Source organism: Eschrichtius robustus, chromosome 14 (genome assembly GCF_028021215.1).
Source record: "Eschrichtius robustus isolate mEscRob2 chromosome 14, mEscRob2.pri, whole genome shotgun sequence".
In the NCBI taxonomy this organism is placed as follows: domain Eukaryota; kingdom Metazoa; phylum Chordata; class Mammalia; order Artiodactyla; family Eschrichtiidae; genus Eschrichtius; species Eschrichtius robustus.
In genome coordinates, this window is record NC_090837.1 from 20,875,978 (window position 1) to 20,891,850 (window position 15,873).

Consider the following 15,873-nt stretch of genomic DNA (forward strand, 5'->3'; position numbering starts at 1 on the left):
CAAGAAACGGGTCTCCCCTTGAGCACTTGCAGGGAAACACCAGGGGTGGGGGTGACTTGCATGCATTTCTTCCCTTAATGAAGGTGGCACCCAGCACTGCAGAGAGGACTCCAGGATAGCCTGGCTATGGGAGCACACGGATGTCAGAGGATGGCAGCGTATGGCCCTGAAGGGATGACTCAGCCAGGAGGTGGGAGTCAGACCTGCAGCAAGGCCAGGGCTGCCTCAGGTGGGTCATGCACATTCTCTGGAGCAGGCTGGTGTCTGTGTAAGGAGGGGAATCAGAGTGGGGGGGGGCACGAGAAGTCCCTGCCATGGGGTCAAAGTGGCCAGCACACCCTCCACGTGTATCTCCCTGAACCAGGCCGCAAGTCACTTTCTCACTCTCAGCACGGTCGGTTATGTTAACTGCTTAATTTATTTGGTCTGCTCGATGGCCCCGCTTGGGCCCACCGCCCCACACTTGTGGGGACCACTGAGGCACCACCAGCCACACATGCTGGCCTTCCCGCTGCCGGGAGCCCAGGGCTCGACCCTACAGCGAACCTGCACACTCCACACTTAAGTATGGTCTAGACAGCAAGGAAACTCTGGCCAGAGGTGACATCTAGTCCCACAACTCATCAGGTCTATGTACAGCATTTCACATAACACCCCACAGATATAACAAGATAGTCTGAACAGCAACCGTTCTCCTGCATCACTCCCACCCGCCTCCTCCCCCCACCCCCAATATAACCACCATCGCAGTAAGATCCCAAACCCACTCCTAATCTGTTAAATATGGTGCAAGGTCACACTTACGGGGAGGCAAATCTACTTGTGTTCAAGACCCCCATCCCAGCTTGGAAGCCAGGGTAGAGGGTGTCCCCTGGGCTTTTCAGCACCCACAGCTGTGAGCTGTGGCTCAGGAGGCTGGGGCCAGGAGCTCATGAGCTGGGCCAGCCAACATGGGAGGTAGAAGCCAGAGAGCCCGGCTCGGGGAGATGTCCCCGCCAGCACCTCCGCTCTGGGACTCTGCCACCACCTCTTGCCACCCAAGCTGCTGCCTGGATCAGGCACAGTGAGGGGTGAGCATCGGCTGCCACGAGGACAGGGCCGGGAGACTGCTGAGATTCCCAGCACCCCGCCCCATACACTGGGCCTGCGACCAGCCACACTGCCCTCCAGAACCCACCTAGCAAAATCCCAGGCTCCTGAGGTGCCCACCAGGGTGTGAGTGACAGCAGCCAGGATACTAGAGCTTTCTAGCGGGCAGGGCCTCTTTCCTTCCAGCCCCAGCCTCTTCCTGCACTTGTGGCTGACTGTTTGTGGGAGGCAGAAAGGAAGTTCCCAGCCAGTCTCCAGCAGCTCAGTTTGAGAACACGGGGGGAAGCTCCCCCTCGAGCTGATGTGGCCCCTGGGCCCGGAAGGTGAACAGAAACCAGCCCTTCCCCTGACTCCTGGCCGGACCCACTACAAACCGACTAAGGGACCCTTCAAAACCTACTCCTTTGACCCTGCCCAGGAGAGGGCGGGATGTGGAGTGGAAGGGGGTAGCACCACTGTCACTTCACATCCTTGGATGGCCGCTCACTTGGCCACGCTCCCATGAGAAGTCCTCCTGCACCAGCTGGACCAGAGGCTTCAGAGCCCACAGGCAGGTGCACCTGGGATCCTGCCCAGCAGGTCCAGGTCGCAATGATTAGTGTAAGCAAGAGCCTCCCGGAATCCACTGCCAGGGAGTTCCCAAGTGGTCATGAGTAACAGATTCCTCCTGGCACGGGAACCAGGCTTTTTTTTTGTTTGTTAGTTTGTTTTCTTCTTCACAGCTTTCAGGCGAGTGTTGGATTTACAGACAGTAACCAGGCCCCAGAACCTGTGGAGATGGTTTCCCCGGTGCTGCACCCGCTCGCCTCCTGGGGAGGTAGTAGGGATGGCCGGTTCTGCTTCTAAACAAGCTGCCAATCCACAGGAAGCGCAGAAGGCCCTGCCCACAGCAGGGATGGGGCACAGAGGGGGCAGTGCTGGCTGTGGAACGCCCCCCCGCAGGGGGCTGGGCCGGGGCTAGGGGGGCGAGTCCCTGGTCAGGCCATATTGCACGCTCACAGTGTGGTCCAGCTCCTCCAGCTCTGCAGGCAGCGGGATGCCCAGGTCCCCAAGGTACAGGGAGAGGGCCTCAAAGGAGTCCTCCAGTTTGGAGAATGCTGGTCTAGAAAGAAAAGGAGTTGGAGACAGGTGAGATACGGGGGTGGTGGCAGGGGCAGAGAAAGGGTGGCACAGAAGGCACCCAGGCCTGCGGCTCCACTGCTTCCTGGGTGTCTGACCTTGGGCAAGCCCCTTAACCTTGGTGTACCTCTGTGGGAAACAGGGGTCATGTAACTGCATAGGTTGCTGTAAAGATGAGAGATAATAACACTGGGAGAAGGCTGGTCTGGCTTGAGGGGGAAGCTCAAAAAAAGCAAGTCCAGGAGAAAAAAAGCCCATCCCAGGTCTTGGAGAAAATGCAACCATCACAGGTGGGACTGGACTAGGTACCCTTTTAAAGATCCTTTCCAGTCCTCAGACTGTTTCCACATCAATGGATCTGCCCTGGGAGGGGCATTTCATAGACTCTGGCAGCCCTTCCCAAGGAGAAAGCGAATGCCTGGCTCCTAGTGCCCTGGAGACAGCTCAGCTGCCCTGGAAACCCGACACCTCAGGTTTACTCTCCCGCCTCCTCCTTGATTCTGCTTAGATATCTTGTCACCTTCTTGGCAAGGCCTACACTGATCACCGTGTTAAAAATTATAACTTGCACCCTAAACAATCCTCTTTCCTCGGCTTGACCCCTTTTTCCATAGCATCTGTCACTTCCTCATATTCAACACAGTTTGTCATATCTACTGTTTATCACTTCCCCTTGTTAGAATGTGAGTCCCCGGAGGGCAGGCCCCTTGGTTTTGTTCACTGCAGCATCCCAGAGCTTATGAGCACAGCGTCTGGTACGTGGTAGGCACTCAGTAATATTGTCTGAATTAAAGACAGACATTTTGAATGACTGAGAAGGGATATTAGCAAACGAATATTGTGTGGCTTAACATTTTCTCCTCATGCTCTTGTTCTGGTGTGACTGAAGGATTTTGGTCCTTTGGTCCACGAAGGAACAAGATTCAGAGCCTCCCACCAGCAAATCCCAAGTCTAAAGTGGACCTTCGGAAATCATTTAAAAATAAAGGTTATGTGCCAACTGGTTATCTTGGGGGGGGATGGAGCTGGGGAGTGGGGAGTGCTGAGGGGCACACTGCTCAGGAGATTATAGAAAACGTATACTTCCTGTCCTATATATGTTGGTAATGTTTGAATTTGTTTTTTAAAAGAAACATAATTTTTGATAGCAGAAGCACAAAGGTTCTAGTTTTCTAATGCACGAACTTAAAAAGACTCAGAATAACTTTGGTAATAATGAAGGCTATAACCTGAGAAGAATAAAGGTAATTTTAAAAGATTTCTTTAAAGGAAGAAAATGGCTAAACGCATAAAGATGCTCACAGTAGTAACACCTATTGTAAGGAGAAACTGGAAAAACCTGAACATCTACATTATGTATATTATGTGTTCATACAGTCTCCTAGTGAATTTCAGTCAACAAAAATGATAATCTGGAATACTGGGTAGTGACAAAATGCAGAGCAAAATGTAAAACTTCTCTATTTGACATTATAAATGTACAAAAAATATGTATTTGGACATGGACATGGGAATATGGAAACATGGAGACACTTATTCTGTTAGCATGGTGTAGGTTTGGGTGAATTTCCTGCTGTTAAAGTTTCTTGTAACAGCTGTCTCTGGGTTATATCCAGGTTACTTGCTACGATACCCTCGTCTCCCGTCCCCTCGACTGGCATGTCAGGGTTCTCAGGTGGCTTCGGTGGTCGACAGCCATCCTTGAACTCAAGGCTTTTCCACCCCAGTTCCTGGGAAGGGCTTGGGGATGGCTGAAGGCACGGGCGAGCATCCCAGGACCATGCAGGTTGGGGGACAGGAGCGGATACCAACCTGCTCTCAGGCTCCAGTCTACAGCAGATGGCGGCCAGGGGGAAGAAGGCTGGGGGGCAGTCTGTGGGGACAAACTTCTCCCAGAAGAGCTTCACGTTGAGGCCGAAGTCCAGTGTTCGGGGCAGGCAATCAGGATCTGCATACACCTGCCCGATGATCTGCAGGTGGGAAGACAGTGGTCAGGAATGGGGTGCTGACGTGCAGCCGCATGGCAGGGGAGGGGCATGCTGGTGTATGGACAGGACAGGAAGGATGGTCAGAAGAGGGAGGTAAAAACTGAGCTTGGAGGGCTCCCCCTCCCCCATTTCTACAGATCTTGCTAATCCAGACTTGTCTCTCGACTGAGAGTGTGGTTACTGAGGAGGGTTTGGAAGAGGCCTCACTGCAGCAGAAGCACAATATTCCCAACTGGCCTCTGGAGGGGCAGCTTCCACACACCCGACCCTGCCCTGCTCTGTCCCCTTCTGTCTGTGTCCCCTGCCAGAGTTTAGGCCCTGAGAAGGTTGGCGCTGGGTCTGATTCAAGTCTGAAACCCTTTGGCGCCAGACCAGTGCTTTGTACACAGTAGGTGCTCAAGTGATCTCTGTTAGAGAACAATATTTTTAAAAACCTTCCTTCATTATTCCAACCGTCCCTCTTGTCTCCTCTACCACATCTCACTCCGTGGGAAGCACAGAAGCCTTTGAATGTATGTACTCGACTCAGTGCTTCAAGACAGACTGAGCTAAGCTCCTGAGGGCAGGACTCTTTCCGTGACTCACTCTGCACCCCACAGAGCCCAGCGCTGTGCCACACGGGCCAGCGCTTCCTGGAGTGGCTGATCTGTGATAAACTACACAACCCTCCACTGGTGTTGATTTTATGGCAAGCTACTCATCTTAGGAGGAGGAGGAGCCCCAGTTCTGACTAGGGGGCCAAGCTGCTGGGCCTGCTGCCTCAGGCCCGGCCTCCATGCCGGAGCTCACCTCACAGAGGACGATCCCAAAAGAGAAGACATCCACGGTCTCGTCATAGCTCTTTCCTTGGGGAACACAGGAGAGCAGGCTATTAGGTTTAGTCCCTTCTCTGCTCTGCACTGAGTCTAGAGCCAGGTCAGGCCACAGCCAAGAAACAGGGTTAGAATAGGTTCTGTGGGGATGCCCCAAAGGCTGCCCTGGATAGACACCATCTGAAAATCCCCTTTCCTCAGTCCTGGGTGGGCTGCCTTGGAGAGATCTTGTGAAACAACACTGCCCAGAATGAAACTGCATGGGATAGTGAAAGAGAATTGGACCAGGGTTCATATGGACCCTGACACTGCCTGCTGTGTGCTCCTGGGCAGATTCCTGAACCTCTCTGGGCTGCAGACTCCAGAAAGTGTTGTATCGGACCATTTCTGAGGCCTCACAGCCCTGTGCAGTCCAAGAATCCCAGTGAGCATCTCTGGCTGGTTTGAGCATTATCCACAAGGGGGCGCCAAACTTCAGTTCTCAGCACAGAGAGAGAAGAAAAGGCAATAAACAGCCTGAGCTCTCAGCTACCCTTGGGGCACGAAAGCCACAGTCAGACCTCAGCGTGGGCCCAGGATGGGGCACTGGCCAGCTTGCAGGCCTGAGCTCAGGGAGGGAGGAGTTTATGAGGTCCAGCCTGGCAGGGGATAAAAACCATCTAGCCCTCAGCTCTGGGTACCTGGCCTTACACTTCACAGGCCTCCCCTGAAGCCCCCAGGGCTCTGCTGAGAGATGTGGCCCCACCTCCCCTCCAGGGCGTCAGGACTCACCATTCAGCATCTCAGGGGCCATCCAGTAGGGGTTTCCCACCACCGTGTAGCGTTTCTTGCGGTCACTCTTGCGCAAGGTACGCTTCTTGGGGGTGGCCTTCTCCACTGGGGGCTTCTTCCTCTCCTCGACTATGAGCCGTGACAGCCCAAAGTCTGCCACCACCACGGTCTTGTCCTGGGAGGACAAGGGCCAGGTTAGCACTTGGTGGGGACATTCCCAAAAGCAGCCACTGGGAAGGGGAGAAAAGGAGTGTAGCAAAGGGGTGTCTTAGCGAACGGGGCTCGGCGTTTGTTTTTTCACTGTCTGTTCTCTGCACAGAGCAGGCTCCCCAGGCCTGGGGGTGTTCTCAGCAGAGGCGCTGGAGCCTGGAGGGGTAAGGCTCTGAGACCCGGAGAGTGGAACTCAGAGGCAGGACAGAAGATTTCTATTGTTTTGTGTTTTTCTCATCCTGCCTTGTTCCCAGAAAGATTTAAGGCTGTGGCTAGAACCAGGATAAGGCAGAAAAAGACAAGGTGGAGGCATTCAGTGGGGGGACATAGGGGAGATAAGCTCTTCAAACAGCTACAAGGCAGTCATGTGGAAAAGGGATTAAGACTGTTTGGTTTAAGTGCAGAGGGCACAGCCAGGGCCAGTAAGTGGATACCCAGGAAGCCACACTGGAAGTCAACAGGAGTAGTAGTAACATTGTAACAGCCAAAGCTGACCAGCGAGGGGGATGGAGGCTGGTCCCAAACCAGTCACTGTGAATTTACTAGCTCTGTGGCCTCGGGCTGAGGCTTCAGGTGCCAAGGCTGTAAAACGGGGTCCTCAGTGAGTTGCTTTCACCATCACGGGGCAAAACCAGGAAAAGCGACAGGGCTCTATGTACAGTTAAGGAACTTCTCAAGTCTCTTCTAACCAAAGGATTTCAAAGGCTGCTACTGGGAGGAGGTGGGATTTGTCTGCATGTGTTAGGAAGCCCCTGGAAGACAGAGGAGGGCATTGGAGGCAGCAGGAGGGGCAAGACAGGAGCCCTAGGTGATACCTCTGGTCTAAAGCAATAGGGGACAGTCTCCCTGGTGACAAGGAGGCCAGGAGGACCGCCCTGGGGAGGCCCAGAGTGGTGGGACATACCAGCTTGATGAGGCAGTTGTGCGAGTTCAGATCCCGGTGGATGATACACATGGAATGCAAATAGGCCTGGAACAGAAGTATGAGCTGAGGCCAATGGGCAGTTAATCAACCAGATGGTGACTCTGAAACTGGGGGCCACAGAACCTGCTCTTCTCCCAGGTCATCCCCACCCAGCTTCAGAACCAACCCGGACTCCAGAGCCCTCCTGCTGTCACTCCCTTGTCCCAACGCCAACAGAAAGCCAAAGGCCGCCGGGGCTTCCCCTCTCCCTGATGCCATCTCCTGCCCATCCTCTGTTCACTGACCCAGCCCAGTGGATGCTCTCTCCTCAAGTTTCCGACTCCACTGGGCCCTGGCCCTTGCAAGCCTCCATCCCCTCTACCCACTTTACTTAGATGCCCCACCTGGGTGCATCGCTGTGTGCTCCTGGATGAGGAAGGTGCCCCCTCACACCCCCACCCTCACCCCAGTCTCTGGCTTCAGCCACTCTGGATCCTTCCTGCTGTGAAAGGGTAAGTGGCCTCCTCCTGGTCCAGCTGGCTCTGTGCTCCCGACATCCCCCTCCCCTGAGACTCAGCACCCTCCCCGCTCTCTGTCTACACTGAGACGCTCCCCGTGGTCTAGTGGTGAGGATTCGGTGCTCTCACTTTGACCTCTCCCTCTTCCTATCCAAACGTTTCCAAACTGGTCTCTACTTGCTATTTCCCCCCTCCAGGCCTCCACCTCTGGCTCTTGTCACCCTGGAGCCACTTCCTTTTCCTTCCCTTCCTCATCAAGAGTGGAAGGAGCCACCCCCCAGCCCCCCGCAGCCCCCATAGTACTGCTTCCGTCCCCTGGGCTCCTGGAGCTGCTCGCATGCCCAGAGAGCTCTTCCTGACCTGCCTGCCACCCCTCCTCCGAGGCTGCCCATGCCTCTCCCGAGACACCTGCCCTCGAGACGCCTGCCTTTTCCTTCTGGCCTCCTCAATGTCAGCGCCTCTCAAAGCCACCTTCTCTTCACTGCTGACCCCCACGAACCACCAGCACATCAGCCTCAGCAGATGCCTAGCCTATCCTAGCTCTTCCCAAACCCGTTTCCCGACCATCACTACCCACCCCCACCCGCCCCCGGCAGTCTGGTAAACGACACCACTGTTCTTCTAGGCACCTCAAGGCGCCCCGGGCCCACCTCCCCCCACCCCTGCTCCCTCACTACCAACCAGTCTCCATTCGGACTCCACCCTGCCTCCCAGTCTCCTGGTCCCACAGCCCCACTGTAATTCAGAAACCTGAAAGGTTTCATGACTCCCGACCCAGGTCTCCCTGCCCTGAGTTCTCCCAACTCCCCGCCAACCTACTGACCACACCAGAGTCACCTTCAAAACAGCACAGCTCTGGTCACGAAATGTTCTTGCTTAAAAATCTTGTATGTGTATCTTTTTGGCTTCCTAAATAAAGTCCAGACTCCTTAGCTTAAATGCAGGGATTTTAATGTCCCCCCTGTCTAATACTGTCTTCATGGACCCCACATAGAACAGCAGGCATTAAAATCTCGGGCTTGGGGGTCAGACCAACTGGCCCAAGCTCCTAGCTCCGTCCCTGTGTAGCTCAGCTTCTCATCTGGAACCAGGGCTGTCATGAGGGGTGCTAGTCCCTCAGCTGAGTGCCCGGCTTGGAGAAAGCACTCGGAAGTTGTCACTGTCCCCATCGCTGTGACTGGCACCATTCTTTCCCAGTGAAACAGACTATTTCCTCCTCTCTCCTCCCAGCTCTTTGCTGCTCTCATCACCCCAACCTTGGGGCCTCTCTGCCAAGAGGAACTTTCATGCAATTCTGACCCATCCTTCAGGGCTCAACTAGAACACAATTCCCGCTTCTCTGTTTTCCTGGGCAGTTAGGTTCTCTGCTTGCTCCAAGGGCCCTCAGCACCTGGACGCCCCTGTGACAGCAGGGCCAGGCTGCCTCGTGCTAGTTTGCTTCTCCAGTTCGCCTTGCCCATACCCTGTTTGCTCTTGAAGATTGGGAATTCTTTGAGAGTAGAGTTGTAAGCTGAGAACAGCCAGCTGTGGGCAATTTTCACTGGCACAGAGAGAAGCTTGATGAACAGGTGCTGAAGGACCCAGCCCATGCAGGCTGCCTAGGACAGGGTCTCTGCCTTTCAGTGCCTGCCCACCATCCCTGCACCTCTCCTGACCCCCCACTCCCAATACCCCTGCTCCGCTGGCAGAGCTGTTGGCAGGACTCACCATTCCAGAGGCGATGCCTTTGGCAAAGCTGACCTTCTGCTGCCAGGGGAACGGGTCCTACAGGATGGAGGAATGCCCATCAGAGGCTTCTGGGCCCTGTCCCACTTGTGGTCCGGGCCCCATGGGTCAACATGATCTGCCAGCAAACCCTCCCTGCCTGTGCCCAGTCCCGCCCAGCATGGCCCTTTGTAGGCAAAGCAGTGGGCCTCTCTGGCCATCATGGTTCCAGAGTAGTGGTGACACAGGTGTCCCACAGACAACCCACCAAGGCTCTCGGGAACTTTGGGGGTGGCGCGCTCACCACGCTGCGCAGAAAGTCCTTCAGCGTGCCTCCCTCGATGTACTCCGTCAGCAGGTTCAGCTTCTTGTCCTTGTACAGCACGCCGATGAACTTGAGCACGTTGGGGTGGTCCAGGCTGCGCATCACCTTCACCTGCAGGAGGGGAGGCCAAGGAGGGCGGGTGGTTTCTTTCTCACTCCTTCCCTCCAAGGAGTCAGCTTGACAAATGTGACCTGTATCTCCCACCTCCTATCTCATGTGCTGTGGAAGAAGGCCCCAGGTGGATGGGGATGGCCTCCCAGGCCTCACCCCTGGGACCCTGCCTTTCTAGGAGCTGCATCGGGGGAACTGGAGTAGGAGGACCCAAGGCCTGGAGGGCAGCACTCAGTGGAGCAATGGAGAGAGGTGGGAGAACCGTGTCAACATTCAAGGTGCCAGGCTCCCCCGGCACGGCGTTCAGGTGGGGTCACAGCATCGAGCTGCACTGAACTGGTCTGTGTTCACGTCCATCACCCCACACTCCACAAGCTCCTTCGAACCACATCTCGCTGTACCCAGCTCATGCTGTCTTTAGTGTTTGTTGCACAAATAATTATGCTGTAATTTAGAGGGGGCAGGGACGTTCCTCTAAATGATTTTTCCTGCCTTAAGAAAGTGACTCCAAACTAAGTTTCCTCTTGAAATCTTTTTTTTTTTTTTTTTTTGGTGCCAAAAGCCGGGATTGAAATCATTATTTAGTAACAACTTCCCTCTTCCAACAGTGACATCAAACTCCTAACCCCCACACTCCCCTTCTTACCTCAGTCAGAAAAGTCTTCTGTGTCTCCTCATCACACCGAATCAACTCCTTCATGACCATCACTTTGCCTGTGGCTTTGTGTGTCACCTAAAAGGAGGGTGACTGTTACTGGTGCAGAGACCAGAAGTGGTTCTGGGGAACTGTGTGAAAATCGATGTAACTGGCCATCCCATCCCCTGGAGGACACACTGAAGTAACCGGATCAAACTGACAGAGCTCAGGTGTAGAACACACAGCACGGGCCCCGGGGGACTAAGAGGGGAGCACACCCTCCTCCCTAGAAAGCTGGGCATGCACAGAGGAGAAGCAAGAATCCAGAAGAGGGACATGAGGGAGGAGGCGGCGGAGGGGGACTGCTGCCAAGCCAAGCAGGGCTCTGGTCACCTGACACGGGAGCGTGTCCCCTGGGGGAAAAGGAGTCTGGGGGCAGGAGGGTCAGTGCCACAGACATGCACCAGGGAGCTGGGTGGGTCGGGAGTGAGCTCTCCAGCCCCACTGCCCCAAAGGCTGAGACACATGGCTTACCTGACCCCCCCTCCCAGCTCTCAGCAGAGGAGGAGGAGAGAAAGAGAGGTTAGTCCCCGAGACTATTCAGCAGGGAGGCAGGAGCCACTCCCAGCACCGAGGCCTCTGGGCACCTAAAAACACCCACTGACTGGATGCGGGAGGGCCACGGGAGAGCTCGTCCCCACCCGAGGCTCCAGGTCCACCAAGCTCACTTCAGCAGCAATGCTGCCCTTCGGTGGCCTGGGAGGGCAGGAGTGCGGCCCTCACACCATCACCTCCAGCCAGGAGTGAGGTCTGGTATCCTGCAGGGCATCGGGGAGGCCATATGATGAGAAATCCCCAAAAGAAGGTGAGAGGGCTGGGGGGCAGAGAGGTGGCACAGCTGCCACCAGTGCTCACCTTGATGGCCTGCCCAAAGAAGCCCTTTCCCAGGACCTCCCCGTGGATCAGGTCACACGGCCGGAAGATCTGCTGCGAGTAACTGCTGGAACAGCGGAGGGATTCTGAGCGGCTGATGTCACGGCTGAGAAGGAGGGGCTCCTTTGGGGAGCTGGGGCCAGGGGACTTGGAGATGCTGTTACTGCGCCTGAGGATGAGGAAGGATGAGGGTAGGGACAGGGCAGTCCTCAGAGACCCACCAGGAAAGCCTAGAGGCAGGAACCTCAGGTCCGCCCCGTCCATTCCAATGTCTGTAGTTAGGGTGCTGTGATGGGGGAGGGGACTCTAACATCAGACAGATGTGTCATCTGGGGGCTGCAGACATCTGCAGCCCATTTAAGCATGGTAAAATCACATTCAAAGTGGGAACCCTGAGTATCTCTCACCCGGAACGATGGACTAGACTCTACTAGCTGACAGCACTGTTGATGGAAATCCACTGCCTGCCGTGCCTGCCTGATTTAAGCCCTGACTGGCTTAGAGCGACAGCCTAGTACCACCCCAAACAAGCAAATGGGATTTCGGATATTTTGCACATCTTTGTAGTACCTGTCTGCATTTCCCGAATTTTAAAATAATAAGTGTGTATGATTTTTAGAGCAATAAAGTCACTATGTTTATGACATTTTTTTTGTTTTTTGGCCACGCCTCGCAGCTTGTGGGATCTTAGTTCACCAACCAGGGATTGAACCCGGGCCCTCAGCAGTGAAAGCTCGGAGTCCTAACCACTGGACCGCCAGGGAATTCCCTGTCCCTTCTTGAAAACCTAAAACAACTTTAATTCACCTCTTGCTTTCTAGTTTTCAACGTCTTTACTTACACTTATTAACCCTATCTGTGCCCCTTCTCCAGCCTCTGAGCCCCATGCTTCCCCCACAGGCCATGCTATCCTTCGGGGTCCAGCACTGCTGCCTCCTGTCCAGCTCAGTTCAGTGGACAGAGCCTGACCCTCTGGTTTCTAGGGAAACCTGGCAGACAGCTGGGTCCCGGCTATGAACTGTGATCCCTGGGTGGGGGGAACTGGGTCAGCACAATTCTCATAGCCTGTCCCTGGCCAGCTGGTTCCCTTCCTAACTCTGCTGGCCTCTGAGAGCCGGCTCCACCTCGTCCGAGGGCCGGGCACGAGACAGCGCAGAGCCGGGGCGGGAAGTGGCACCTTAGGGAGCGTCTCCTCAGCGTCCCTTCCAGATTCTCCTTCGTGTCCAGGGGGCTGAGGGTGCCCGAGTGTCTGGCATTCTGCATGTGGGGAGAGAGCCGTGCATCCAGCCGCAGCTGGTCCAGGCGCTGGGAGACGGGGTCATGTTCAATCAAGAGCTGAAGCGTCTGGCTCGTCTGGCTAATTGCATCTTCTACCTGTGGCCAAGAGCAGTGTAAGGCTGGCTCCACAGGCTGTCCCACTGCAGGCCACCCACCGTCAGCCCAGACGACCCAAGCCCAGTGTGGCCTCCAGCTGCCACTAGCCACTCAGTGCCCTCTGACAGTCTGGCAGGCCATCCCTGCTGCCCTGGTAACGTGCCAGGCTGACACAGGAGGTCACTAGTGGTCACAGGCTCACTGGCAAGACAAAGAGATAGACTGGGGGTGGGAAAAGGTAAAGGCCATGGCCTGATCTCCCGGAGGGTCTGTTCCGTGTCCCACCCCCACAGGACACACTGTACCTCTTCCACTCGGAGTGTGCGGACGGGGGTCCCATTGATCTCCAGGATGCGGTCCCCAGGGTGGATGGCATTGCGGTTGTTGGGACTGATGTGCATCCGGTTGACCCTGGGCCAGACAAGAGTTGAGGCGGGGCGAACGCATCTTTAAAAAGTGTCTGACCAATTTCTCTTGTGCAGGGAGGGCTCACCAGGCCCCAGGCCCCTACTGGCCCCCAAGGCCCAGGCCACTCACAGGGAAAGGCCACACTTTTCACAGGGTGCCCCATCTCCGTAAAGGGCACCCCCACTCACCCAGAGGCCTAAGCCAGAAACTTGGACGGCACCCTCCCCATCTGGGGTTCCCTCACTGCTCCCCAACCCTCACCATCCTGAAGAATCCTCCATCACCATAGTCACCAACATCCCTTGCCTGGATCTTGCATCAGCTTCCTAACTGGTCTCTGCACCTCTAGGCCGGCTCCTCTCCCGTCCCACTTCCACGGCAGCCATCCTTCTAAAATGCTCACCTGGTTGTGTCACCTAGTTGCTTAAATCCCTCAATAGACCCGCTGAGTCTTCATAATCCAGGCCCTCCATGACTTAACAGACACCCTCTGGCTACTCCCAACCACCCAATCTACACCAGACACAGCCACAGACTCCCACCTCAGCCCTGAACACAGTTCTAGGCCTAGAGCAGACTTCACCTCACTCCCCCAACCCCAGGACCTCCCCGCTCTGCTGTGAGCACCCAGTGCCCAGCACACAGTAAGTGCACAGTCACCGTCTGCAGGGCTGGCAGCCACAGTGCCTCATTACTGTTATTAGGCAGACAGACTCTTCCCCTATGTGGTCGCTGGCCTGGACCTAGGATGGAGTCTTAAGCTTTTTCTCCTCCTTCCTCCATTCACTCACTCAACCAATGAAACAATAATCCATGCACACCCACTATGTGTCAGGCACTGTTCCAGGCCCTGGGCACGCAGCATTGAACAAGACTAAGTTCCAGAAGGAACTCGTGAGGAGGACACATGATAAACAAACATAACCAAGCCAGATAATTTCAAAGAGCAAACATGATCTGAAACTTGACACGTGAAAGGTGAGTGATTCTGGCGTTAAGTATCTGGTGGGGAGGAGCCTAGGCAGGGAGAGCAGTAAGTGCCAAGGCCCAGGCATGGTGACAGCACAGTGAGCCCAGGAGGAAGAAACGAGATGAAGATGTGGGGAGCTCTGCTAAGACTCTGGGGTTCCAATCCCCTCAAGGCCCATCTGTGGGCTCTGCTCAAGAACCCCTGCCCCAGACACTCACTCTTTTACTTGCACGGTGGTGGCGTAGTTGGAGCAGGCACTCTCCACGGACACGGAGAAGCCCCGCCTGCCCTCGGTGGTGGCCGGCATGGAGATGTGTGTGACGGAATAGGGCAGCTGGTCCTGGACAGACTCTGTGGAGAGCCTCTCAAACATGGGTGCCAGCACCACCTCGTTGTGGCACTTCCCACTGCGGGAGGAGCAGAAAGGGGGCTGAGAACCTGGAGCCCCACCTGGAAGCCCCCACGTGGCTTCAAGTAACAGTATCCATAGCCCCATGTTCACTGCCCTTGCCTGATTCCAGCTGGCAAGAATAAGCAGCCTGGCTTCTCTGGGGTGGGCTGGGACTGAGGGAGAGACGGCCTGGGTTCTCTTCACTCTGCCTCTGACTCAAGTTAAGAACTGGGCCTCAGCCTGACGTTTTTTTATCGACAGTGGCAGTTGGACTGAGTGAGTTCTAAGGAGTCTTTGCCTTTAATGTTCTGGGATCCTTCTCCGAGAGCGCCCTCCCAGGCACTCTCTTCCTCTGGGAGGATTGCAGGGCAGTGTGGTTATTCTCCCAGTAGGTAAGGACAGAGAGCAGAGACGTTAATCATCTTGCGCACAGCTTTCAGACCTGGTTAAGAGCGTTGCTGTGATAGGAATCCAGCATGCTGATACCCCTGTAATCTTTCTGCCCAACTCACAGTGCCACTTGTCCCTCTCTCTCGGTCACTCTTGTAGGGAAGGATGGACACGGGGCCATAATCTTACCAGTAGAGGGTGGCGTGCTGCACCAGGGCGTACGCGTCCCCATCCTCAATGATCACCTTGCAGCTCATACAGGCAAAGCACTCTGGGTGGTACTTGAACTCCCCGGCCACCTGTAAGCAGGTAGGGAAAAGGGTGGACAGACATAGGGAGGAAGTGAGTTGTCACTGCTGCTGGAGTGAAGGTAGGGGTGGGTGAGGGACCCCCCATCAAGGATCTACAGACCCCAGTCTTAATCTACCTTGGCACTCCCCTCCCTCGCGTTTCCAGAGAAAGGGTCAGATGGGTGCCTCCCTGTCATTTCTGAGACTGCAAAAAACTCTTTCGGTCTCAGCCATGAGAACAGGTTCCCAGAAGTAATCATCCCCACTAGAAAGGCTCATGCTCTCCTTTAAGGCCCTCATCCCATCGTACTGTGTCTCCTCCCTGCCTGCCTACCCACCCACCCCAACACTGGACTGTTAAGTCTTTGAGGGAAGGACCTTACCTGGCACTTAATGGGTACTAAAAAAACATCTGTTAAATGACTGAATAAATAAAGGGAGAGGCCTCAGCTGATGGGAAGACCAGAAGATGAATGGCCACGGGGAACTGGAGGTACTGACAATGGACTCTGATGACCAAGAGGGGCAGAGATGGAGGGATGCACGCACCATGACAGGCCCCGTCATCAGCAGAGAGCATCCATGGCAGAACTCCCCAAACTTCCCCCAGTAGTCCTTGTGGCAGTAAAGCTTCCCATCCTTCTCGTAGTACCAGTTGGTGAGAGAATCCTGGCATTCAGAACATCTGAAAGGCAAGATGAGAACAGAAACTCTCCTGGATCCTTGGAACTAGGTTACACGGGCCGCCCCTGGCTCCCAGGTGTAAGAACAAAATGGAGGGACCTCTTTGATCCAGAGCCAGGACAAGGGAATGTTACAGTTTGCTGCTATCTTCCCAACGGAAGCCAGTCTGAGTGAACAGGACCCCAGAAACCAGCTCTGTATGACCTGCCTCCGCTGGCGGACCTCAACCTTTCTGGGTCTTGAAG

The 15,873-nt window shown here is 55.2% G+C and overlaps 1 protein-coding gene across 2 annotated transcripts in view; it reads right to left on the minus strand.

The window, feature by feature from the left end:
• Positions 1–399: 399 nt before the first annotated feature.
• Positions 400–15,873, minus strand: part of LIMK2 (LIM domain kinase 2) — a 54,423-nt gene continuing 38,949 nt past the window's right edge. For both annotated transcript variants that reach the window (XM_068563861.1, XM_068563862.1), the window contains 14 exons: positions 15,494–15,629; positions 14,844–14,953; positions 14,092–14,280; positions 12,801–12,906; positions 12,299–12,495; positions 11,104–11,290; positions 10,198–10,284; positions 9,420–9,551; positions 9,119–9,175; positions 6,894–6,959; positions 5,780–5,954; positions 4,986–5,041; positions 4,021–4,178; positions 400–2,191 (listed from right to left, as the gene is read on the minus strand). In XM_068563861.1, the coding sequence (XP_068419962.1) occupies positions 2,047–2,191; positions 4,021–4,178; positions 4,986–5,041; positions 5,780–5,954; positions 6,894–6,959; positions 9,119–9,175; positions 9,420–9,551; positions 10,198–10,284; positions 11,104–11,290; positions 12,299–12,495; positions 12,801–12,906; positions 14,092–14,280; positions 14,844–14,953; positions 15,494–15,629 (1,801 nt within the window). In that variant the 3' untranslated portion in view covers positions 400–2,046. The remainder of the gene's footprint in view (positions 2,192–4,020; positions 4,179–4,985; positions 5,042–5,779; positions 5,955–6,893; positions 6,960–9,118; positions 9,176–9,419; positions 9,552–10,197; positions 10,285–11,103; positions 11,291–12,298; positions 12,496–12,800; positions 12,907–14,091; positions 14,281–14,843; positions 14,954–15,493; positions 15,630–15,873) is intronic.